At 64.2% G+C, this 24,388-nt stretch overlaps 1 protein-coding gene across 2 annotated transcripts in view; it reads right to left on the minus strand.

Annotated features, from left to right (window-relative positions):
* The window catches only part of TESK1 (testis associated actin remodelling kinase 1), a 31,597-nt gene that overhangs the window by 3,059 nt on the left and 4,150 nt on the right, over positions 1-24,388 (minus strand). Inside the window, exons 2-8 of one of the 2 annotated variants that reach the window (XM_073343284.1) lie at positions 13,210-13,331; positions 12,780-12,828; positions 5,639-5,785; positions 4,320-4,402; positions 3,678-3,768; positions 2,155-2,238; positions 391-480 (exon numbers count right to left, since the gene is read on the minus strand). In XM_073343284.1, coding sequence (XP_073199385.1) covers positions 391-480; positions 2,155-2,238; positions 3,678-3,768; positions 4,320-4,402; positions 5,639-5,785; positions 12,780-12,828; positions 13,210-13,331 — 666 coding nt within the window. The remainder of the gene's footprint in view (positions 1-390; positions 481-2,154; positions 2,239-3,677; positions 3,769-4,319; positions 4,403-5,638; positions 5,786-12,779; positions 12,829-13,209; positions 13,332-24,388) is intronic. The other variant, XM_073343285.1, reaches the window with a different exon arrangement.

Genomic DNA, 24,388 nt, shown 5'->3' on the forward strand with positions numbered 1-24,388 from the left:
CACCGACGGCCACGGGCACCAACTCTCCCACCCGCCTGCCCGGCTTCACCGGGGCCCCGCCCCCGTGGGACTTGGGAGGGATTGCTGGGCAGGAGACGGGGGCAGCTTCCCCCCAGAGCAGGGGACAGCTTGCTTGTGCTGCCCCGTCCTGCACGCTGGGGGCGAGGGAGGGGAGAGCAGGCACAGATCCCAGTGGCTCTGGTGCCAGGATCCCAGTCCCATTCGGGGACAGGCTGGCCGGGGGGCAGGCCTTGGCACCAGGAATCTGAATTTCAGATGAGGGTCCCTGTTTGAGGCAATCACCCGGCTGCCTCGTCTCGGTGTCCGGGAGACGGGGGCAGGCCCAGGGACCCTGCCCAGGGGGAGGGAAGGGAAGAGAGGGACACGTACCCTGCAGCAGTGGAAGGCCAGCTGGAGGAAGGCCGCAGGGCAGTCGTCCCCCACCATGTTGCAGAAAGCGGCAACGTCCAGCCCAAAATCCTGCCCGGGGAGACGAGGGGAGGTCAGCAACTGAGCCCGAATCACGGGGTCCAGGGCAGGAGGCCTGCCCCCCTCCCCAGCGCCCCTCTGCATTGAGCTCCTGCCCCAGACGGCGCCCCAGGGGGATCCCAGCCACAGGTCAGGAAGTGCCCCAAAGCCCTGCCCCGCACAGGAGCCGTCCCTGGACCCGGGGAGCAGGGCCCGTGTCTCCGGGGGAGTGCGTGGCCTCCTGCGGTGCGTCTACACTGCACTAAAGGAGCCGTGGCACAGACGCAGCTGGCCCAGCTCAGCCGACAGGGGCTGCGGGGCGACGGGGAGGGTCCCAACGCCCACGCTGCTGTCTAGCCCTGCAGCCCGAGCCAGCTGAGCCGGCTCTGGGGCAGCGCCGCGGGTTTCTCTTGCAGCGTAGAGGTGCCCAGGGGGATCGGGGCCTCGGGGCGCAGGGTCAAACCAGGACCAGGAGTACAACTCCCCTGCCACGAGGAAGGGTCGGGGGCAGCCAGTGTCTCCTGGGCTCGGCCTCCCTCCCAGCACCGGGGACCCGGGCCCAGGAATTGCTTGGCCTCGGCCTTGCCTCCCGCTGTAGCTGGAGGCGGCTCCAGCTCGTCCCCGGCTCCCCGGACAGGGACAATGGGCAGGCTGGTCCGTGCTCTAAATGCTGGGTCCAGTTATTAGCACGGAGCAGCACGTCCCCCTGTCACCCCACACGTACACCAGGGGCAACGCAGAGGGGAGCAGCATCTCCACCCCTGGGCAACACAGCCACAGCCCGGGCAATGGGCTGGCACCCCCAGGGTCCTTGGGGCAGGACACCCCAGCTAGAGAGACAGCGACCCTAGCATGAGGGCTGCCCAAGCATCCCCACTCAGCCCCTGCCTCAGTCACCCACAGCTTGCCGGCTTTGCAGCATGACCCAGCTGGGCGGTGGGGTCTGCACAGCTCTCGCGGCATGTGGAAGCGCTCTCTTGGGGCTTGACGCCCATCACCCTGGTATCTGAGCTGGGGCGTGGCCCATAGGGAGGAGACGCACGCCGCGTGCTGGCGCTGAGTGAGCTGGGAGCCTGCGGAACTCCCTGCCGCAGCGCAGCGTGACTGGCGGGATCACTGACCAGTGTGGGCCAGCTGCAGGGGCCTCCCCTCAGGCCATGCTCACAGCCCAGAGACGCTCAGCGTGCACAGCCCGGCTGGCCCCGCGAGGGGACAGGAGGGGGCTCCCCACGCAGCCCTGGCCAGCCAGGGGAGAGGGCGTCTCGGGGAGCAGGTCAGTCTCTCGAGACGGGAAACGCCAGGGGGTGCCGGCCACGGTGCCTCTGCCCTGTTGGCGTTGTCTGAGGGGGTCCTGGCTGCCCGCAGAGAACACAAGAGCCTGGCCCCCAGGGGCTGCTCCCCGTACAGGTCCAGGTCACACGATCCCCTTGCGCTGGCTCACAGCTAGGCGGCCCCATGGGCTGGGTGCCCCATGGGCCGGGTGCCCCAGGGAGCCTGGCACCTGTGCTGCTGGCACATGGGGCAGAGTCAGGCTGCAGGGTTGTAGCGGGAGCCAGGCCGCATGCAGGCCTCTGCACCCCTGCCATGTGCCCCCCCGCCACGCTCCGCCTCGGCCCCCCGGCTCGCACCCAACCCCAGGGCAGGCCCTCGTCCCTCCCGGCACCAGGTGGCCCAGCCGAGCGTTACCTCGGTGCGGGGCAGGTAGTCCGGATCCGCGGGGACCCGCGCGATGGTCTCACACAGGATGATGCCGTAGGCAAAGACGTCAGCCTGCGGAGAGGAGCGGGAGGTGGAGGGTTTGGCAGAGGCGCTGAGGGGAACCCGACTGCCCTTCCGCTGGGCACGCATGAGCCAGGACATCCTCACGGTGCCCGCTGGGGCCACGGCCCCGCCGTACAGCACGGCACATCACGGCTTCCGCAGCCCCGGCCTCTCCCAGTGCGGCGGGGGGAGGGGGTGCTGGCTGTGGGGGGCTCCCGGCTACTCCAGCCTGGCCTCTCCCAGCAGGGTGTGTGTCGGAGGTGTGGTGGGTTGGCCAGGGGAGTGACAGGTTCAGGATGCCCTCCAGGAAACGCTGGAAGGACAGTGTCAGTGACCACTGTGATGAAGCGGGACTGTTCTTAATGTTTCTTCTGAATAGTGTGGGGGTGCCTCAGTTTCCCCTAGGCAGTTCTTAAGTATCTAGGGGGTGGGATAAGGGGATGTAATTGTTGCAGAGCAAAGGGCCAGGGTACATAAATGGCCGACACTCTGTCTCCTGGCCACTGATAGCCTGGGCCCGTCCCCCCTGCAAGGTGAGAGCTAAAGGGTTGGAGAACAAAGGAATCCGGTGACCTCCTGGCCCAGGAAAGGAACAAAGCCCAGAGGAGGAGGGGCTGGAGGGAGTTTCAGTTTGGGGCTGGCCGGGACATGGAGTGAAGGGCAGATGTGATTGTCTGGCTCACTGACCCCCCAAAATGGACCCGGCTGAGGGGTCCTGTTCTCTGCACCTACAAGCTCTGTGTTAGACCATGTTCCTGTCGTCTAATAAACCTTCTGTTTTACTGGCTGGCTGAGAGTCCCGTCTGACTGCGGAGTTGGGGGGCAGGACCCTCTGGCTTCCCCAGGACCCCGCCTGGGCGGACTCACTGTGGGAAGCGCACGGAGGGACAGAGGAGGCTGAATGCTCCAGGTCAGACCCAGGAAGGTGGAAGCTGTGTGAGCTGTGTGTCCTGCAGACAGGCTGCTCACAGAAAGGCGACTGCCCCAGAGTCCTGCCTGGCTTCGTGGGGAGCAGTTCCAGAGCATCGCCCAGGGAATCTGTGACACCCACACAGCCCCCTCGCCCTGCCATCCCCCGGCACCCTCCATGTCCCACCACCCCCCATGCCCTCTGCACCTTGCCCCCACATTTCCCCCCTACCCTGCTGGCCCCCTCACCCTCCCCATGCCCTGCCGCCCCCAGCACCTCCCATGCCCCCCGCACCCTGTCAGCCCCCCCATGCCCTGCTGCCTCCCAGCACCTTCCCCCCCGCTGACCCCCAGGAGCCACCATCACACACACATCCCCCCGCTCCACTGTGGCCCTGCTGGCTGCCAGGCCGGCACTGCCCCTGGAAATGGCCGAGCCCAGGCGTGGCAAAGGCAAGCAGCCCCTGGTCCCGCCAGCCTGGCCATGCCCGGTGCCCAGCGCAGCGAGGGGAAGGCCCCAGGCGCAGGCAGCGAGTTACCTTCTCGTTGTACAGCTCCCCACGCAGCACCTCCGGGGCCATCCAGTACGGCGAGCCCACCACGGCCAGCGGCTCCTTCTGAGCGTCCTCGCTGGTGGGGCAGAGCCGCGGGGTTAGCCCCGGGCCCCGGCCCTGCCGGGCAACCCCGAGCCCCCACGGTCTCCTCCCCGACCCAGGGAAAGCCCAGCTCCCCTGCGTCCCCTGCCCAGCTGGGGCAACCCCCAGTTCTCCCCCCGGGTCTCCTCCCCCAGCCGGGCAAGCCCCAGCCCCACCGGGTCGCTGCCCGCAGCCCCCCCGCCCCCGGGTCTCCTCCCCGGGGTCCCTGCTCACAGCCGGGGCAGCCCCCAGCACCCAGGTCCCCTCCCCAAGCCAGGCAACTCCCGGTCCCCCTGGGTCCCCGCCCCAAGCCAGGGTCAGCTTGCAGCGCTTCAAATCCCTTCCCCGAGCCCTCCCCATCCCCCCTCCAGCCAGGGGCAACCCACACCACCCAAACGACCCCCCGATTTCCCTCCCCCAGCTGGCTCTGATCCCCAGGAGGGGGTGGGTGCCGCCCTGCCTTGGGGGTGGGAAGGGTCCAGAGGGGACTGCTGGCCCCTCTGCCTAGGCCTGCCCCGCTCCAGGGTGGGGGAGCTCCCCACGCACCTGTAGGTGGGAATCTTCTCTGCCAGGCCGAAGTCGCCCACCACGGCCGTGTAGCCGTTGTCCTCGCTCTTCACCAGGCAGTTCTGAGAGCCAGAGGAGAGGAGACGTCACGCCGCCTGCCCCGCCTGGCACCTGCCCCATGACACACTGCCCCCTACAGGCAATCGAGAGGGTCGCGGGCAGGGGCATTCCCACCCTGCTGTCCCGGGGGAGGGCAGCGAGAATCCGAGGGAGCGCAGGGGGTCCAGCTCGGCCCTCTCTGCGTGTGTGATGAAGTTGGGGATGTTTGTAGCGTTCTACACGAATAGCGTGTGCGCGCCTCAGTTTCCCTGTGTGCTGCATGTTTAAGAATGTGGCGGGAAAGGGGTTGTTGTTGTAAAGGACCAGGTGTGACCTCTCCAAGCAGCTGGGACCCCCAGACAACGGCCTGGAGATGGGGAACCCCAACAACTGCTGCCCTGGTGACTAAGAGGCCCACCCCCGCTCGGCAGTCAGCCGGTTCTGGCCAGTGGGAAGACACCGGGCTGCGGAGAGAGGACCCAGGAGACCTGACCAGCTGGTCCAGCCAGAAGGGAACAAAGGATAGATGAGAGCAGAGGAGACCAGGCAGCCTGTTTACCTGGGACTGAAGACAAAGGACAGGGGAGGAGCTGTTGGGGACGGGTGATATCAGATGCCCAGCTGGAGGGGGGGCGTCTCTGGGCTGGGAGGGGACAGCAGCCAGAGCCCACCTGGATGTGGGACGGCCCTAGATGTGCTGGGCTGAGGGAAGCCAGGCCTGAGGCCGGAGAGTTTCCTGTGCTGGGTTCAGACTTTCAATAAACCCTCCTGTGTTATGCTGGCTGAGAGTCGCTCTGGTCTAGAGATCAGGGGGATTATTCCCTCTGGCCGTGGAGGCCCCGGGGGCCCAGAGCGAGGCGACTCCCCGAGGGGGCCCATGGCAGAGACAGGCGGGCTAAGGCTCAGAGTGGTGCGGCTCCAGGAGGCAGAGGGGCTGGACCCCCGAGAGCAAGCGGACCCCCGCGAAGAGCAGTCGCACTGAGGGGGTCCCCCCAGGGACTGTACGGGGCCAGGACAACGTGCCCTTCACACCGTCCCGTCAGGGAAGCCCCCAGGCGGCAGAGCGAGGCTTGGGCTCAGCACCCTGCCAGCCCCGGCTCGTCCCGGGGCCCCCGCGGCTTCCACGGGGCCGGGCAATGGAGGGGCTGTTTCCTCCGGGACCCTGCGCCGTGGGTGAGCGAGCGAGGGCTCCGGGGGGCCGGGGAGTGCAGGGGAGGGGCTGGCAGCTGGGGGGGAGCGCGGGGGAGGGCACTGCCCACCTTGGAGGTGAGGTCGCGGTGGAAGATGCCCTTGGAGTGCAGGTAGCGCAGGCCGCAGGCGATGTCCAGGGCCAGCCGGATGCGCACGGCCCAGGAGAGCGGCACCGGGCTGTCCAGCAGCTGCTCCAGGTTCCCGCCGTTGATGTACTGCCAGGGAGAGGGGACGGGCAGCGTGCCGTCAGCCCCCCGCACCCCCACGGGGCCCGTTCCCCTGCCTTGCCCTGCCCTGTCGCCTCCCCCAGCCACCCTGCCCTGCCCACCTCCCCCATGGGGCCCGTCACCCGTCCTCCTGCCCTGCCCACCTCCCCACCGCCTCCCCCAGCCACCCTGCCCTCTCCGCCTCCTCCATGGGGCCCGTCTCCCCGTCCTGCCCTGCCCTGCCCGCCTCCCCACCACCTCCCCCAGCCACCCTGCCCTGCCCGCCTCCCCCATGGGGCCCGTCCCCCCGTCCTCCTGCCCTGCCCACCTCCCCACCGCCTCCCCCAGCCACCCTGCCCTCTCCGCCTCCTCCATGGGGCCCGTCACCCGTCCTCCTGCCCTGCCCTGCCCGCCTCCCCCATGGGGCCCGTCCCCCCGTCCTCCTGCCCTGCCCTGTCCACCTCCCCACCGCCTCCCCCAGCCACCCTGCCCTGCCCGCCTCCCCCATGGGGCCCATCCCCCTCGTCCTCCTGCCCTGCCCTGCCCGCCTCCTCCATGGGGCCCGTCTCCCCGTCCTCCTGCCCTGCCCTGCCCGCCTCCCCACCACCTCCCCCAGCCACCCTGCCCTGCCCGCCTCCCCCATGGGGCCCTGTGACGATGTGACTCAGCAGGGAGGGGGGAGTGTTGACCTGGGAATGTGCCCTGGGGATGGGAGACCTGAGAGCCTGTCCCCTGAGCCAGGATGGGGACGGGGAGCTGACACCTCTGCCCAGGAATGTGAACAGGGGCTGCAGCAGGGAACTTGCTGGGGGAGTTTAGTTTCAGTTTGGGGCTGGGTGGAGGAACACAGGGAACCCCAGGGCTGGGGTCTAAGCTCCCTGCTCCCCCAGAAGGACGTGATTGAGGGGTCCTGGTTGTACCCACAAGCTCTGTTTTTGGACTGTGTTCCTGTTGTCCAATAAACCTTCTGTTTTACTGGCTGGCTGAGAGTCTCAGTGGATCCCAGGAAGAGGGGTGCAGGGCCTGGACTCCCCCACACTCCGTGACAACTGGTGGCAGCGGTGGGATCTACTGCACCCCGTGAACGGCGCTTCCTGCAGTAAGTGACTGGGGAGCAGTAAAACGAAGGGGAATTGACGGGGACCAGGCGTGCTGAAGATTCAGAGAGAGACGGTTTCGGGGGGCGGTTAACCCCTGGGAATGTGTGACCAGAGAGAAAGACTTTTGCAGTAACAGGGTCCCCCGGGGGATTGCAGCGAGCGGTCCCAGGGGCGGAGGAATCTGCAGCTCGACCCTGGCAAAGAGGTGGTGACCTCGAGAAGGACTGGCACACGAGGGGCTTTTCCTGGAAACCGTGGGAAGCTGCCCGGCCTGCGAGGGGCCAGCAGGGAGATGTACGCTAAACGCCTGAAGAGCGACCTGGTGGAGCTGTGCAGGCAGAGGGGGCTGCGCATCGGGAGGTCCACCAAGGAACAGCTGATTGCCCAGCTGGAGGAGAGGGATCGCTTGGATGACCCGATCCCTGTCCCTGAGGGAAGCTGCCTGGGGGACGCAGCGTGGGCCCTGGGGCCTGACCGGGCTGGGAGGGGTCAGACTGCTGCTGAGGACATCCCGAGACCCTTCCTACCTATGTCCGGGGGAGGGGTTGGGGGAAGCCCAGCGAATACCGAGGGCACCCTGACCCCGGCACCCAGCAGGGGATCCTCCCGGCGGAGCTCCCCATCCCTGGAGCGGAGGCGGCTGGAATGGGAGAGGGAGATGAAAATGAGGGAGCTGGAGGATCATGAAAAACAACGTCAACATGAGCAGGAGGAGAAGGAGAAACAACGTCAACATGAGCGTCAGGAGAAGGAGAAACAAAGACAGCATGAACTGGAGCTGGCCAGGCTGAGGAGCAGTGGGGCCCCGGCTGCGGCTGCGGTGAGTGCGGGGGGACCCAGGACGGCAAGGAACTTTGATAAGTGCTTCCTGGCCCAGCGGAAGGAGGGGGAGGACATAGATAGCTTCCTGACGGCCTTTGAGAAGGCCTGTGAGATGCACAGGGTTGACCCTGCAGACAGGCTCCAGTTCCTCACCCCCTTACTGGACCCCAAAGCCGTGGAGGTGTACAGCCGAATGACAGGGGCGGAGGCAGGGGACTATGAACTGTTCAAGCAGGCCCTGCTCCGTGAGTTTGGGCTGACCCCCGAGATGTACCGGAGAAGGGCTGGAGGCTCTGGACTCAGGGTGCTCAGTTTACAGGGTGGGCGCGGGGCTGTCCCTCCGGAGAGAGTGCCTTGTTCCCCTGGAGGTGGATGGGAGGAAGGTCAATGGATACTGGGATACGGGCGCGGAGGTGACGCTGGCCCGGCCCGAGGTGGTGGCCCCAGATCGGGTGGTGCCCAACACCTATCTGACCCTGACAGGGGTGGGCGGGACCCCATTTAAGGTGCCCGTGGCAAGGGTACACCTGAAATGGGGGGCCAAGGAGGGCCCCAAGGATGTGGGGGTACACCACCATTTGCCCACTGAAGTTTTGATGGGGGGAGACCTAGAGGACTGGCCAAGCAAGCCCCAGACCGCCCTGGTTGTGACGCGTAGCCAGAGCCGGCGAGGGGCACTGCGCCCTGACCTCGGGGAGGGTATCACACCAGAGGCGCCGGACCCTACCCTGGTGGGGAGGGAGGGCCGAGGGGCACGGCTCAGAGAGGCGGAGACCTCGGACCTGGCCAGCGAGAGGGAACCGGGCCCCATCCCTTCCCCAGCCGCTGAGTTCCAGGCCGAGTTGAGGAAAGATCCCTCCTTGCGGAAGCTCAGGGACCTGGCCAACCTCAGTGTGGTACGGACCATGAGGAGAGGCTGCCAGGAGAGGTTCCTGTGGGAGAAGGGGTTCCTGTACCGAGAATGGGCTCCCTCAGGGGAAGTAGAGTCCTGTGGGATCAGGAGGCAGCTGGGGGTCCCCCAGAAGTATCGCCGCAGGCTCCTGTACCTGGCCCATGACATCCCCCTCGCAGGGCACCAGGGAATCCGGCGCACCCGGCAGAGGTTGCTACAGAACTTTTACTGGCCCGGGGTCTTTACCACGGTCCGGCAGTATTGCCGATCCTGCGACCCCTGTCAGAGGGTGGGGAAGGCCCAGGACAAGGGGAAAGCGGCTTTGAGACCTTTGCCCATCATAGAGGAGCCTTTCCAGAAGGTGGCCATGGACATCGTGGGGCCTCTCAGCAAGACGACCCGGTCGGGGAAGAAATACATTCTGGTGGTGGTAGATTTTGCCACCCGCTACCCCGAGGCAGTGCCCTTAGCTTCCATTGAAGCAGACACCGTGGCCGATGCGCTCCTGACCATTTTCAGCCGAGTGGGGTTCCCCAAGGAAGTCTTGACAGACCAAGGCTCCAACTTCATGTCGGCCCTGCTCCGGTGCTTGTGGGAGAAATGTGGGGTCCGGCACGACTGGGCCTCAGCGTATCACCCCCAGTCCAATGGGCTGGTGGAGAGGTTTAACGGGACGCTAAAGATGATGCTGAAAACCTTTATGAACCAGCACCCGCAGGATTGGGACAAGTACTTGCCTCACCTGCTGTTCGCATACAGGGAGGTGCCCCAGGAGTCGACCGGATTTTCGCCTTTCGAACTGTTATATGGAAGGAGGGTGAGGGGCCCCCTGGACCTGATGAGAGACGAGTGGGAGGGGAAGGCCACTCCCGATGGAGAGACAGTGGTGGAGTATGTCCTGATCTTCCGAGAGAGACTGGCTGAACTCATGGGCCTGGCCAGGGAGAATCTGGCCAGAGCCCAGAGGAAGCAGAAGGTCTGGTATGACCGCACGGCGCGGGCCCGTGCCTACGCCACCGGGGATCCGGTGATGGTTCTCATCCCCGTGAGAAAGAACAAACTACAGGCCGCCTGGGAGGGCCCTTTCAAGGTCGTCAAGCAGCTCAATGAGGTAAACTATGTGGTGGAGCTGTCGAACCGGGCGCACCACCGCCGGGTGTACCATGTGAATATGATGAAGCCATATTATGCCAGGGGGAATGTGGTGTTGGCCGTGTGTGGACAGTGGGAGGAGCAGGGAGACGACCCTTTAGTAGATCTATTCCCTGGGACCAGAGCTGGTTCCCCCCTGCAAACAATTCCCCTCTCAGATCAGCTAACCCCTGCCCAGCAAGCTGAGGTCAGGGAGGTGCTGCATCCGTACCGACAGCTGTTTTCCAACCAGCCTGGACGCACTAATCTGACTGTCCACCGGGTGCAGACAGGGTCGCACCCGCCGATAAGATGCTCCCCCTTCCGAGTCACAGGGAAAACTGCTCAGGACCTGGAAAGAGAGGTCCGGGACATGCTGGCTTTGGGGGTGATCCAGCCATCTGCCAGCCCTTGGGCCTCGCCGGTGGTGCTGGTCCCCAAAAAGGACGGGTCGGTCCGGTTCTGTGTGGACTATCGGAAGCTCAATGCCATCACTGTATCTGATGCCTACCCCATGCCCAGGCCGGACGAGCTCCTAGACAAGCTGGGAGGAGCTCGGTACCTTACCACCATGGACCTTACAAAGGGCTACTGGCAAGTGCCGCTGGATGCAGATGCCCGACTGAAATCGGCCTTTATCACCCCTCTGGGGCTCTATGAGTTCCTGACCCTGCCTTTCGGCCTCAAGGGAGCGCCGGCCACCTTCCAGCGCCTGGTGGACCAGCTCCTGAGGGGGATGGAGAGTTTTGCCGTGGCGTATATTGATGACATCTGTGTCTTTAGCCAGACCTGGGAGGACCACGTGTCCCAGGTTAGACAAGTGCTGGACCGACTCCAGGGGGCTGGGCTGACTGTAAAAGCGGAGAAGTGCAAGGTGGGGATGGCGGAAGTATCTTACCTGGGCCATCGGGTGGGGAGCAGCCGCCTAAAGCCGGAACCAGCCAAGGTGGAGGTGATCAGAGACTGGCCCGCTCCCCACACCAAAAAGCAGGTCCAAGCCTTTATTGGGATGGCAGGATACTACCGAAGATTTGTGCCCCACTTTAGCGCCATCGCCACCCCCATCACAGAGCTATGCAAGAAGGGGAAGCCAGACAAGGTGGTCTGGACCGAGCAGTGCCAGGTGGCTTTCCGGGCGCTGAAGAAGGCTCTGGTCAGTGGCCCAGTTCTGGCAAACCCAGACTTTGACAAGCCCTTTGTGGTGTTCACCGACGCCTCCGACACGGGACTGGGGGCGGTGTTAATGCAGGAGGATGAAAAGGGGGAGAGACACCCCATCGTGTACCTGAGCAAGAAGTTGCTACCCCGGGAGCAACACTACGCGGCCATCGAGAAGGAGTGCCTGGCCATGGTGTGGGCCCTCAAGAAACTAGAACCCTATCTCTTCGGGCGGCACTTCACCGTCTACACCGACCACTCTCCCCTGACCTGGCTGCACCAGATGAAAGGAACCAACGCCAAACTCCTGAGATGGAGCCTGCTCCTGCAGGATTACGACATGGACGTGGTCCACGTGAAGGGAAGTGCCAACCTGATAGCGGATGCGCTGTCCCGGAGAGGGGGCCCCGAACTTCCCCAGGTCACTGGTCAGCGTGACCCCGCTCAGTTCAGTCTCAAAGGGGGGAGAGATGTGACGATGTGACTCAGCAGGGAGGGGGGAGTGTTGACCTGGGAATGTGCCCTGGGGAGGGGAGACCTGAGAGCCTGTCACCTGAGCCCGGAGGGGGAGATGACACCTCTGCCCAGGAATGTGGACGGAGACTGCAGCAGGGAACCGGCTGGGTGGGTTTAGTTTTCAGTTTGGGGCTGGGTGGAGGAACACAGGGAACCCCAGGGCTGGGGTCTAAGCTCCCTGCTCCCCCAGAAGGACGTGATTGAGGGGTCCTGGTTGTACCCACAAGCTCTGTTTTTGGACTGTGTTCCTGTTGTCCAATAAACCTTCTGTTTTACTGGCTGGCTGAGAGTCTCAGTGGATCCCAGGAAGAGGGGTGCAGGGCCTGGACTCCCCCACACTCCGTGACAGGCCCATCCCCCTCGTCCTCCTGCCCTGCCCTGCCCGCCTCCCCACCACCTCCCCCAGCCACCCTGCCCTGCCCGCCTCCCCCATGGGGCCCGTCCCCCCGTCCTCCTGCCCTGCCCACCTCCCCACCGCCTCCCCCAGCCACCCTGCCCTCTCCGCCTCCTCCATGGGGCCCGTCACCCGTCCTCCTGCCCTGCCCTGCCCGCCTCCTCCATGGGGCCCGTCACCCGTCCTCCTGCCCTGCCCTGCCCGCCTCCCCACCGCCTCCCCCAGCCACCCTGCCCTGCCCGCCTCCCCCATGGGGCCCGTCCCCCCGTGCTCCTGCCCTGCCCTGTCCACCTCCCCACCGCCTCCCCCAGCCACCCTGCCCTGCCCGCCTCCCCCATGGGGCCCATCCCCCTCGTCCTCCTGCCCTGCCCTGCCCGCCTCCTCCATGGGGTCCGTCTCCCCGTCCTCCTGCCCTGCCCTGTCCACCTCCCCACCGCCTCCCCCAGCCACCCTGCCCTGCCCGCCTCCCCCATGGGGCCCATCCCCCTCGTCCTCCTGCCCTGCCCTGCCCGCCTCCCCCATGGGGCCCGTCCCCCCGTCCTCCTGCCCTGCCCGCCTCCCCCATGGGGCCCGGCCCCCGATCACAGAATCATAGACTATCAGGGTTGGAAGGGACCTCAGGAAGTATCTAGTCCAAGCCTCTGCTCAAAGCAGGACCAATCCCCAATTAAATCCGATCCTCCTGCCCTGCCCTGCCCGCCTCCCCCATGGGGCCCATCCCCCCAGCCACCCTGCCCTGCCCACCTCCTCCATGGGGCCCGTCCCACCTCCCATCTTGCCTTGCTTGCCTCTCCACCGCCTCCCCCTGCCACCCTGCCCTGCCCACCTCCTCCATGGGGCCCGTCCCACCCTCCATCTTGCCTTGCCCTGCCTGCCTCCCTGCCAGCTCAGTGCCCACCAGCCCCAGCCCATGTGCCCCTGCCAGGGCAGGCACAGCTTCATGGGCCCCTGTGCAGCATCCCTAGGACCCCCTGGGCGACCCCCTCTTACCTCCGTGAGCGCGTGCAGCTGCCCCTGGTGCACACAGACCCCCATGAACCTGAGACACAGAGGGGGGCGGGTTAGACCAGCAGCGCCAGGGACCTGCCCCCTGGACGGGCCAGAGCCGCTCGTAGAGAAGAGAGAGAATCCACGAGGCGGAGAAGGGACCGGCTCCCTCCGCCCAGCACATGCCAATCCGGGGCAGGGACCTCACCCCCCAGCCCGAGCTGGCTTCCCCTTGCCCTGGGCGGACGCACACGGGCAGAGCCAGGGCCTCCACGAGGGCCACAGAGCCAGGCTCAGCAGCCAGGCCGGGCCAGGAGGGGCCACGCTCGGCTGGGAGCAGGGCTCGCAGAAGCCAGCTGCTCCTCTCCGCAGAGCAGGGCAAGGGCCGCCCGGGTGGCAGGGGGCGACGGGGGGGTCACTGCGGGCCCCTCACCTGAGGATGTTGGGGTGCGAGAGGCGGTTCATGAGCTGCACCTCCCGCAGCATGTTCCCCCGGTTGCTCATCAGCTTGTTCATCTTCAGCACCATGATCTGGCCGGACTGGCGGTGCCGTACCTGGGGGGAGCGGAGAACGAGGAGTAATGGTCTCAAGTTGCAGTGGGGGAGGTCTAGGTTGGATATTAGGAAACACTATTTCACTGGGAGGGTGGTGAAGCACTGGAATGGGTTCCCTAGGGAGGTGGTGGAATCTCCATCCTTAGAGGTTTTTAAGGTCAGGCTTGACAAAGCCCTGGCTGGGACGATTTAATTGGGGATTGGTCCTGCTTTAAGCAGGGGATTGGACTAAATGACCTCCTGAGCTCTCTTCCAACCCTGATCTTCTATAATTCTAGGGGTGGGACATAGCATGGCCTAGCGGGCAGAGCACAGGACTGGAAGCCAGGATGCCGAGTGCTGAGATGGACCTGCTGGGTCCCACCCTGCCAGGAGCCTCAGTTTCCCCATGTGAAGTGGAGAGGAAGGTCTGCAGAAACACTGCGGATGGCTGGCTCTGGGCACGTCAGCGCCGTTGTATTAACAAGGCCCCTTAGCAGAGGACTGAACAGCCCCTGGAGCCCGGCAAGGCTCTCGGGGGCGAGGGGAGGAGCCGGGAGCTCAGCACTCTGCAACTGACCAGAACCACTTTCCCAAAGCGCAGCGTCGGCCCCGAGCCTGCAGGCTCAGCACCAGGCCCTGGCGGACCCGGGAGCCCTGCCTGGGTGAGCAGCTGGCCGTAGGGAGCGGGGGCTCGGCGCCCAGCCCTGGCAGCTGTAGCAGGGCGCTATATTTAGCCTGCTCTGAGCGGAGGCCACCACGTGATCCGCGTTACTGGGGCTGCTCCAGGGAATCCCAGAGGGGCGGTGGCTGCCGGGGTCCGTCCTCCCAGCACACACGGAGCCCCCGTCTCTCGCACACAGACCCCGCCACACGCACACACGGCAGACACGCACACGGAGCCCCCGCCACACGCACACACGGCTGACACGCACGCACACACGGCTGACACGCACACGGAGCCCCCATCTCTCGCACACAGACCCCGCCACACGCACACACGGCTGGCACGCATGGACATGGAGCCCCCGCCACACGCACACACGGCTGACACGCACACACACGGAGCCCCTGCCACACGCACACACGGCTGACACGCACACACGGCTGACACGCGCACGGACACAGACCCCGCCACACGCACACACGGCTGACACGCGCACGCACACGAAGCCCCGCCACACGCACACACGGCTGACAGGCGCACGGACACAGACCCCGCCACACGCACACACGGCTGACACGCACACGGAGCCCCCGTCTCTCGCACACAGACCCCGCCACACGCACACACGGCTGGCACGCATGGACATGGAGCCCCCGCCACACGCACACACGGCTGACACGCACACGGACACGGAGCCCCCGCCACACGCACACACGGCTGACACGCACACACGGCTGACACGCGCACGGACACAGACCCCGCCACACGCACACACACGGCTGACACGCGCACGCACACGAAGCCCTGCCACACGCACACACGGCTGACACGCACGGACATGGAGCCCCCGCCACATGCACACAGACCCCATCACACACACACAGCTGACACACGCACGCACACGGAGCCCCCGCCACACGCACACGGAGCCCCTGCCACACGCACACACGGCTGACACGCACACGCACACAGAACCCCCCGCCACACACACACACGGCTGACACACGCACGCACACGGAGCCCCCACAGGCTCAGAGTCTTCCCCGGGGGTTCCAATTCCCTAGGGGGGTCCCTGGGCTCTGGGGGTGCTGGGAAGAACCGGGGGCCTCGCCCCATTTCCAGAGAGCAGTGCAGAGCACCCCCCAGCCCAGCTGCCCACCGGGCGGGGCCCTGCGGTGGGGCCCAGCCGCTGAGGGAGGAGCCCCAGCCCCCAGGGAGCCGCAGCAGGCTCAGGCATTCCTCAGGGCTGCTGTCAGCTCCCCACGTTTGCCCTTTTTAGTCAATGCAGCTCTGAGTCCCTGTGGCTGTGCCAGGCCCCGGCCCGCCCCCAGCCAGGCCTGCCCCCCCCGCGAGGGGCTCTGCTGGGCTCTAGGCAGAGTCTGCCTCCCCCAGTCAGTACCGGCAGGGCGCGGGAGCTGTCTGGGGGGCAGATGTAGACAGGCCCTGAGCAGTTCCCAGGGCAGAGGCAGGAGGGGAGCAGGCCCCTCGCAGCACAAGGCCGTCCGCCTCCCTTGCTGTCCTGAGCAGTTGGGCAGTGTTGCTGTGCACTGTTAAGAGAGCTGCCAAGCCTGCCCCAGAGGTGGCTGCATGCCAGTGCTGGGCAGGGGTGCCCCACATACCGTGTGTGCAGCACTTTGGCTGAATGGGGCCAAGGAAATGATAGTTACACTGTGAACCTGCCTCCTTCTGCTGCCTGCCCCCTCCCTCAGCACAGGACCCGAGGGCGTCATCCTGTGGGGGGTGCCCCATCCCACAGGGACCTGCGCAGATGCCTGTGCCCCCCTCCTGCCCCCCAGTGCAGAGCGGGGCACGTGGTGATCCCGGCACAGCCTCCACCACGGGGCGAGAGCCATGCGGGTACCGGATACTGCAGCTGGCAGGCCAGCCAAGGTTGGGGAGCGGGGGCCAGGGGGTTCTGGGGGGAGCCTGCCTCAAACCCAGCCCCTTCTCTGGGCTGGAGAGTGAGGGGTCACACAGAGCCCCCTGCCCCCACCGGGCGCTCCCCCGCACACACAGCACACAGGAGACGTAGCCAGGAGGCGCCATGCTCGGCCCGGGGGCACTGTGCCCGGGCGTTGCCGTGCCTTGCCCAGGAGGCGCTGGGCCCAGCCAGACTAAGTGCCCCTTCCCTACAGATGTCCGTGGCCATGCTCGTGGTGCACAGGGCCTAGGGTAGACGCACCCTCCCCATGGTACCCTGTGCTCGTTCCCACGGCTTTGGGGGGCTGGGGGGGGGCAGATTCAGGCTACAGCCAGAGCACCCCCCAGGCTGGCGCCCCGTGTCCCAAGGCCGGGTGTCTCCCCTGGGCCCCCAATGGCCTCGCCTGCGCCTGCCTCTCCATTCGGCCCTCCCCCGGGCCCTGCATTATTCAGCAGCCCCTCGGCCTGGGCGCTCGCGTTTCACCGGCGTTGCCTTCCCAGCCAGCTCCCCGCACCTGTGCCACCGAGGGGCCCGGGCGCTAAGGGCAGCTCCCTGCTTAGCACCCACTCTCCTCCGGAGCCACCTGGCCCAAGAGCAGCGACCAGACAGAGACCCAGGCCTGGCCACTCCCAGGGGCACCCTGGGGCACCCTGATTCCTGATACCCCCCTCCCCAGCCAGAGTACCCGGGGCAATCGTGATCCCTGACCACCCCATCTCGCCCCCGCGCACCCCGGCTCCCCTGCCGGAAGCACCCGTCAAGCAGCGGGCGCTCTCTCCCCACCCAGCACTCCCCGCAGAGGGGGCTCCCGGGGCTCCCGCAGGGAGGGCACGAGCACAGCTGCCCCGGCACACAAGCGCCAGCTAAGCCCATTGGCGCGAGAGGCAGGAGCAGGTTCTGCTGCTACCCCCCAGCAGAGGGCGCACAGGGCGCGGCAGCTCTCCCAGGCCCAGTCAGCACCGGGCCCCATTGTGCTAGGAGCTGCACGCACTCGCTCGCACAAACACGTATGTACACACGCTCGCACAAACCTGTGTGCACACGCACGCCCGCGCCCTGGCCTGCTGTTCACAGCAGTGCGCTCTGGGGGAGTGCGGGCCCCTCCCCATCGGGCAGGGGACTGGGATGCACGCCCAGGTGCCAGGCCTGCGAGAGCCCAGCTCCCAAGCAGGGGATGTCCCAGCCCCCCTGCACCCCGCCAGGAGCAGCAAGGCCCCCGTCGTGCGCAGCCAGCCCAGGTCCCAGCAGGGGAGCGGGGGCTGTGCAGACGGGCCCAGGCGCCCCGATGCCCAGGGGACCCCAGCAGCCGGGGCAGGGAGCAGGACCCCACATGGGTCGGGAAGGGCCCAGGGACAAGTGGGCAGCCTCCTGCCATGGGGGAGGGGTGAGCTCCTTCGGCTCTGCTGGCCGGGGAAGCCCCCCGTCCTCATTCCCTCTAATAAGCCTCCTCCCATGGTAATTTGCCAGGACAGATGGAGACTAATGCGGCCTTATCCCCTTGTACAGGGGCAGGGAGGGGGAAGGGAGGCTCCCAAGTGCTGCAGGACTGGGGGAAGGTGAGGGCCAGCACATGGCAGGGCCCCCCAGGAGGAGCTGTCTGAAAAGGCGGGGGGCAGACAAGACACTCCCCTTGCACTGCGGGCAGGTCCTCCGGGATCCCTGCATATCTCTGGGCCCTGCCCACCCAAGGCAGCAGGACAGAGCAGGGTAGGGTGACCAGATGTCCCGATTTTATAGGGACAGTCCCGATTTTGGGGTCTTTTTCTGATATAGGCTCCTATTACCCCCCACCCCCATCAGGATTTTTCACACTTGCTGTCTGGTCACCCTAGAGCAGGCGTGTGGGGCTATCTCCAAGGGGTCAGCTAGCTGGGCACAGACCCCTCCCTGGCCCAATTTCTTCCCATGGACCGGCCCAGTCCTGCCCCATCTCCTGCCAAGGACACTGCACCCCCCCCACTGCACCCCCCCTAAACCTTCCCAAACACTCCCCTCCACACCCTGGGGAACAGGCACCGAGAGATCCCAGCTCTGTGCCCCCCTGCCACTCCTCCCATGTCACTGGATCCCGTAACAGGATCCCACAGTGCGGAGGGGGGGGGGCAGGGCACACGGCTGCCATGCTCTGCTGGCCAGGAGCCAGCCTGGGTAGCACAGGCAGGCAGGAGAGCGCCCGAATTCCCACTGATTGGGCAGGGGGCTGCCATGGGACAGACAGAGCCTGCACCCCACACCCCACTCCGCTACCAGAGGGCTGGGCAAACCCAGCACCCCAGAGCCAAGGCACCCCCAGCTGGCTGAGAGCAGGTTCACCCTGCCTCCTGGGCCCTCTCCCCAACCGTCTCCCTGCAGAGCACACCCCAATGCAGCCCTCCTTATAAGCCAATATTTAAGAAATAATTCACTGCCTGCCAACTGATCATAAATCCCCCCCGTGATCTGGTGATCCTCATGGAACACCGGCCGAATCTTAAACCCCTTAAAAATACCAGTATGAGCGCCTGGGAAGGGGAGGTGGGAATTAAAGTTCAACTTATAAACACCACAGAAATACCAAACCACTGGGGAACAGGGGTTAAAATAAGGAGTCCCTATGAAAATACCACCCGACACTCCAGCTACCCACAGTGACCCTATCAATAAAATCAGCCAGTTAAAACAGGAACAATATGAACAGTTCTTGTGGGATCCTGCCCAATACCCCGTAGTAAACTGACCCTATGGTTCCCAAACACATGCACCAAAACCTAAACCAAAAACTATACGTTCAAAAAAGGCACCCCAATTAACATAGACACACCAGAGTTGTTTGTAACTCAAAGTGATCCAGTAAAAGTCTTGTTAAATCCACTATTAATAAACATAAAAATTGGTATACATTAAACTCAGCTAAACATGTCTAAATTGGAACCCAAATAAAAACACATCCACACCCCAATGGCCGAGCAAGACAAAATGTAGTAAACGCCACAGCAAAGAAAGTTAAATTTAAAGCAAAAATTACAAATACTGTAACCCTAACGGTAACTAAAACAAGTTACGTTTCTTGTCACACCTGCAAACTAGTCTCATTCGCAAGCAGGCAAATACTACTAGGAATTTGGTACAAAGAGGCCTAAACCCCTAAAAGCCACATAAGACCCCTCTGGCGGTGGCTAACCAGCACCTCTCAGCTGCGAGAGAAACAAACCATGCAATTAGGAAGTAAAACTGCCTTGGGCATAGAAGGTACCAAAATGGGACAGCGACGGCCCGTGCCCTGCCCAGCCCCAGGAAGCAGGGCCCGCTGGGCTCCCCGCAGACCCCCTGCGACAGCTCCCCCAGCATGGAGAGGTACCAGCTTGGCCCCCATACGACGCGCCCCCCCAGGGCATTGTTCCCTGGCCCCTCCCTCTGCTAGGACCTCCACCATGGCAACCCCCAGGAGAAGGCTCCCCAGGCACCCTGTGAACACACTGAGCAGAGGCAGCTCCTGCCCCTCCCCCTCCCTCACTAAAACGTGGGAGACCCCCCCAGGACCCCATGTCGAGCGCCTCTTCCCAGCTGGCTGCCTGAGAGGCTGCCAAACCCTACCTTGGGGAGACCAGCTCCCCCCCACATCCTGCTCCCCCCCCGGTACCCAGCGACCAGCCGGGCCCCCCAGAAACCCCTCTCCATGCAGCTCCCGCACGCCTAGCACATCACTACTGTTCCCTGCCCCAGCACCCCCAGCATGACCCCCCCAGCCCGCGGGCACCCTGGGCCAGTGGTGAAGGGGTTAAGCGGTGTACGTGCAGCCAGCCTCCCACACACGGCAGTCAGTGGCTGGCGCCCTGCTCGGCTGTGCCGGGAGCGTGGGGCGTGGCCGCAGCACCCCCCAGCCCAGGCTCAGCTCCAGGGAGCGGCCAGGGATCGGGTGCCCCTAGCGGGGCTGCCTGACCCCCATTCCCTGCACCTGCCCACTGGCATCGGGGCACCTCCTCTGTCTGGCACCCCAGCTCAGTTACAGCTCCAGCTGGGCCCCACACCCGCTAGGCCCCCAAACCCCTGCTACCCAGGACCATGGGGGCACCTCACCCGTCAGGGCCCACCTCAGCATGGCCCCCAGAGAGAGGAAACCCCAGGGCCATCGCTGGTCCTGCAACTCCAGCTCCCTCCCCACACTTCCCCACTGGGAGGTGCTGTGGCCGTGTGCAGAGACAAGGCTCCCCCAGCTGCATGCTCACTCCCCAGTGGGCAACATCAGGGAACAGGCAGCCCCGGCCAGGCACGACCAGGGTCTAATGCACCGTCAGCCCCGGGACAGCCTTCAGCAGGGGCAGCCCCGCGAGATGGGAGCCGCGGGCAGAGCCCTTGTAGGCAGGCTGCCTGATCCCTTGCAGCCCACAGCGCGGGTGGCGGGGAGGGGACGGGGGGGCAGAGATAAGCTACGCCACCCGCCCTCGCCTCCCCATGCGGTGGCACCATGCCCTGGAATCCCAGCACATTCCCCAGAGCTGAGCTCTGCCGGCAAGCACATGCGGCCCTGCTCTGGGTGACGGGCAGGCAGCCTGGTCCTGCCCACCACCCACAGGGCTGGATGGGCCCTTCTGCTCCTCCCTACGTGACACCCGCCTGGCACCCAGTGCCCCCGGCCTGGCACCCCGCGACTCCCCCCACCCCCACAGCACTGGCTGCCCGCTCTAGTTCATCCAGCACTTGGACGCCAGCACCGGGCCCCCGGCACACGCTAGCTCCAAGATCCATCCCCTGCCACGCCACCCGGGCAGCAGGGAGCTGAGCTGCCCTAGCAGCAGACATTAGAAATGATTAACGAGAACGTTAATGAGAGCGAGCAGACGGCCCATGAGCCGCAGCCTGGCCCCCCCTTCCCCAGGGATCAGTCCCCTTCTCCCCAGCAGAGCCCAGCAAGGTGCCATCCCAGCAGGGCTTAACTGCCTAGGCACAAGCCTGGGGGCCATGCTCTACCTCCCCCTCTGCACCCGGGGCCTGTCCCTGCCTCAACCCCCTCCTCCTGCAAGACGGGACAGTCCTGCCCCCGGGGGCGCGGGGAGACCTGCTCCAACAGCCGGTGACTGGACAGCAGGCAGATTCCAGGGAACCTGCCCACTCGCCATGGATGGACACAGAGCGCACTCGGGCACAGGGTGGCAGGTCTCTGGGGGCCTGGCTCTACGCCCCAGCTGGGAGGCGCACCGGAGTCGCCCGGGTCCAAGTCCTGCTTCGAGCAGGGGGTTGGACTAGATGACCTTCTGGGGTCCCTTCCAACCCTGATTATTCTATGATTCTATGATTCAAGTGTCGCACCCACGGGCCAGGCGGATCCGGCCTGCTAGGATGGAGCCCGAGTGTGGGATCCCCGTCAGCAGCCTGTGGCTCCCCTGCCAGCCTTCTTTGCTCACAAGTCTCCATGCCTGGGCTCAGCACTGCCTTGGGCCCTTCGGTGCTGCGGGCACCTTGCCCTCCCATCCCCATGGTTACCAGCCGCTTGCCATGCTCCAGGTTAGCCTCTCTGGGCTCTGGCATTCAGCACCTCCTCTGGGCACGGCCAGGCTCTGGGGAACTGCAGCTGGGGTGTTCCCCAGTTCCCTTCGGTGCTGCGGGCACCTTGCCCTCCCATCCCCATGGTTACCAGCCGCTTGCCATGCTCCAGGTTAGCCTCTCTGGGCTCTGGCATTCAGCACCTCCTCTGGGCACGGCCAGGCTCTGGGGAACTGCAGCTGCGCTGTGCCCCCCGGCCCTCACTGGGTCCCAGAGCATGAGCCATGGGGTTCTGCAACATGGCAGGTAGCTGTTAGCTGCAATATGGACACACGCCCCAGCATGCATTCCTGACCCTAACGGCCAGGGATCCTTATGTGCTTAGGCATGGGGGCCAGTCTGCCCCTCAGGCTCTAGGCATGTTCCCAACATGGGCTAAAACCCATCCAGGTTCAGACACGATGCGAAGGCAGCAATTAGAAATAAAAAGGCAATATCTAACAAATGGAACTAAGAGGAACAGAACGGGAATGGGAGCAAGCAGATTGCAACTGATATAAATGAGAAGTTATGCAGAATGGAAAATTGATAAGGGAAGCTGAAGACATCAGGGAAAATATCCATGGCTGGCTGGGCCAAGGACAATAAAAAGGAGGGTTTTTTTAAGGTATGTCAGGAATAAAAGAAACCCTAGCAATGGCAGAGGCCCATTATTAGATGGAGATGGCAAAGTTTTTCACAATGACACAGAAAATGAAGAAGCATTCAAAAATATCTCTGTTCTGTATTTGGAAAGAAGCAGGATGATGTACTCATATCACACAAGAATGAAGTACTACCCAGTCCAGTAGGAACTGAGGATGATGTTAGACAACATCTACTAGGGATAAACATTTTTAAATCAGCGGTCTTGGTAACTTGCACCCAAGAGTCCTAAAAGAGTTGGCCTGCTGATGATAAATGTTTAATAAATCCCAGAATACTGGGGAAAATTCGGAACACTGGAGAAGTGCTAATGTTGCATCAATATTCAAAAAGCTCAAGCAGGATGACCCGGGTAACAATAGGCTGGTTAGCCTGACATAAATCCCAGACAAAATAATGGAAAAACTGATATGGGATTCAAGTGACAAAGAATGGAAAGACAGGAAAACAGGTTTTATGGAAAACAGGTCTTGTCAACCATATCTGATTTCATCCTTTGATGAGATTCCAAGTTAACGAAGGATGGAACAGACTGTTGGAAGGTGTGTGACATTCTGGTTAAAAACGAGCAGTGTACACTATCAATAAGGCACATGCTAAATAGCTTAAGGACTGGCTAACTGACGGATCTCAAGAAGCGGTCACTGATGTGGAATCACTGAACGGGGGTGTTTCTAGTGGGGTTCTGCTGGGATTGGTACTATGCCTGACACTAGTCACTGTAAGAGGTGGCCTGGCCAAGTGGCTAGAATACTGGAATAGTGCACTGGGCTGGGTCTCAGAAGAGCTGGGTTCTAGCCTGAGCTTGGCCACTGGCCTGCTGTGTGACCTGGGACAAGTCGCTTCCCTGCCCAGTGCCTCGATTTCTCCACCTGTAAAACTGGAGACTGATCCTGCCCTCCTTTGTGCAGAGCTACTGAGGAAAAGGCCAGGGATTATTACTGTCATCAGCAATCTGGGGAGATCTGTGGAGAGCAGCCAGACGGGAGGGGCAGCAAGTAATGAGGACAGGGTGACACTCGCTAAGCTGGGCCCATTCAAACAACATGGGGTTCAAAACAGCCAAACGCAAACAGCGACTCGAAAAAGGATCCGGGGCCCACAGTGGACGAGGAAGAGAACAAACGCTTCCAGCGCGATGCTCTGCTGCAAAGGGCTAAGGGTATGAGCAGGAGCGGGGGGATTTTACCTCCGTACACAGCGCTGCTGAGACGGATGCTGGATCCTGCGTCCAGCTCTGGCGGCCATAGTATTAAAAAGACGTTGAACACTTGGAGAGGTGCAGAGAAGAGACACACAAATTATTTTCCACTGCATGCAGCCGATGAAGTGAGCTGTAGCTCATGAAAGCTTGTGCTCAGACAAATTGGTTAGTCTCTAAGGTACCACAAGGACTCCTCGCTGCTGTTACAAATTATTCCAGCACTCGTGAAAACGACGAGTGAGAGACAAAGGGCTGGAAGCTGAGGCCAAAGAAATGCACATTAGAAACAAGACCCAAATGCGTGCCAGGGAGGTGGTTCCCGCTGGCACAGACGGCCAGGGACTCCCCGGCTCGGGTTGCCGATCCACGCCGGAGCCCTTCTGGAGGGGGCTTTGGTCCAACCAGGGACTGGGCTCAGCACAGGGGTAACAGGTGAGATTCCCCAGCTGTACTAAGCCAGGACCCCCGTGGTATGGAACGACACCTCCCCACCACACACTCAACGCCGACCGGCCACCCTTCCCCCGCCGCTGACACCCGAACCCCCGGCCCTTCCCCCGCCGCTGCCACCCTAACCCCCTGCCCTTCCCCCAACGCTGCCACCCGAACCCCCGGCCCTTCCCCCGCCGCTGCCACCCGAACCCCTGCCCCTCCCCCGCTGCTGACACCCTAACCCCCTGCCCTCCCCCCAACGCTGCCACCCGAACCCCCGGCCCTTCCCCTGCCGCTGCCACCCGAACCCCTGCCCCTCCCCCAACGCTGACACCCTAACCCCCTGACCCTCCCCCGCCGCTGCCACCTGAACCCCCATCCCTTCCCAGGCCGCTGCCACCCGAACCCCTGGCCCTTCCCCCGCCGCTGCCCACCCCCACCTGCCCCTCCCCCGCCGCTGCCCACCCTAACCCCCTGCCCATCCCCCGCCGCTGTCACCCTAACCCCCTGTCCCTTCCCCCAACGCTGCCACCCGAACCCACATCCCTTCCCCCGCCGCTGCCACCCGAACCCCCTGCCCCTCCCCCGCCGCTGCCACCCGAACCCCCGGCCCTTCCCCCAACGCTGCCACCCGAACCCCCTGCCCTTCCCCCGCCGCTGCCACCCTAACCCCCTGTCCCTTCCCCCAA

This window comes from Lepidochelys kempii, chromosome 5, assembly GCF_965140265.1.
Source record: "Lepidochelys kempii isolate rLepKem1 chromosome 5, rLepKem1.hap2, whole genome shotgun sequence".
In the NCBI taxonomy this organism is placed as follows: Eukaryota; Metazoa; Chordata; order Testudines; family Cheloniidae; genus Lepidochelys; species Lepidochelys kempii.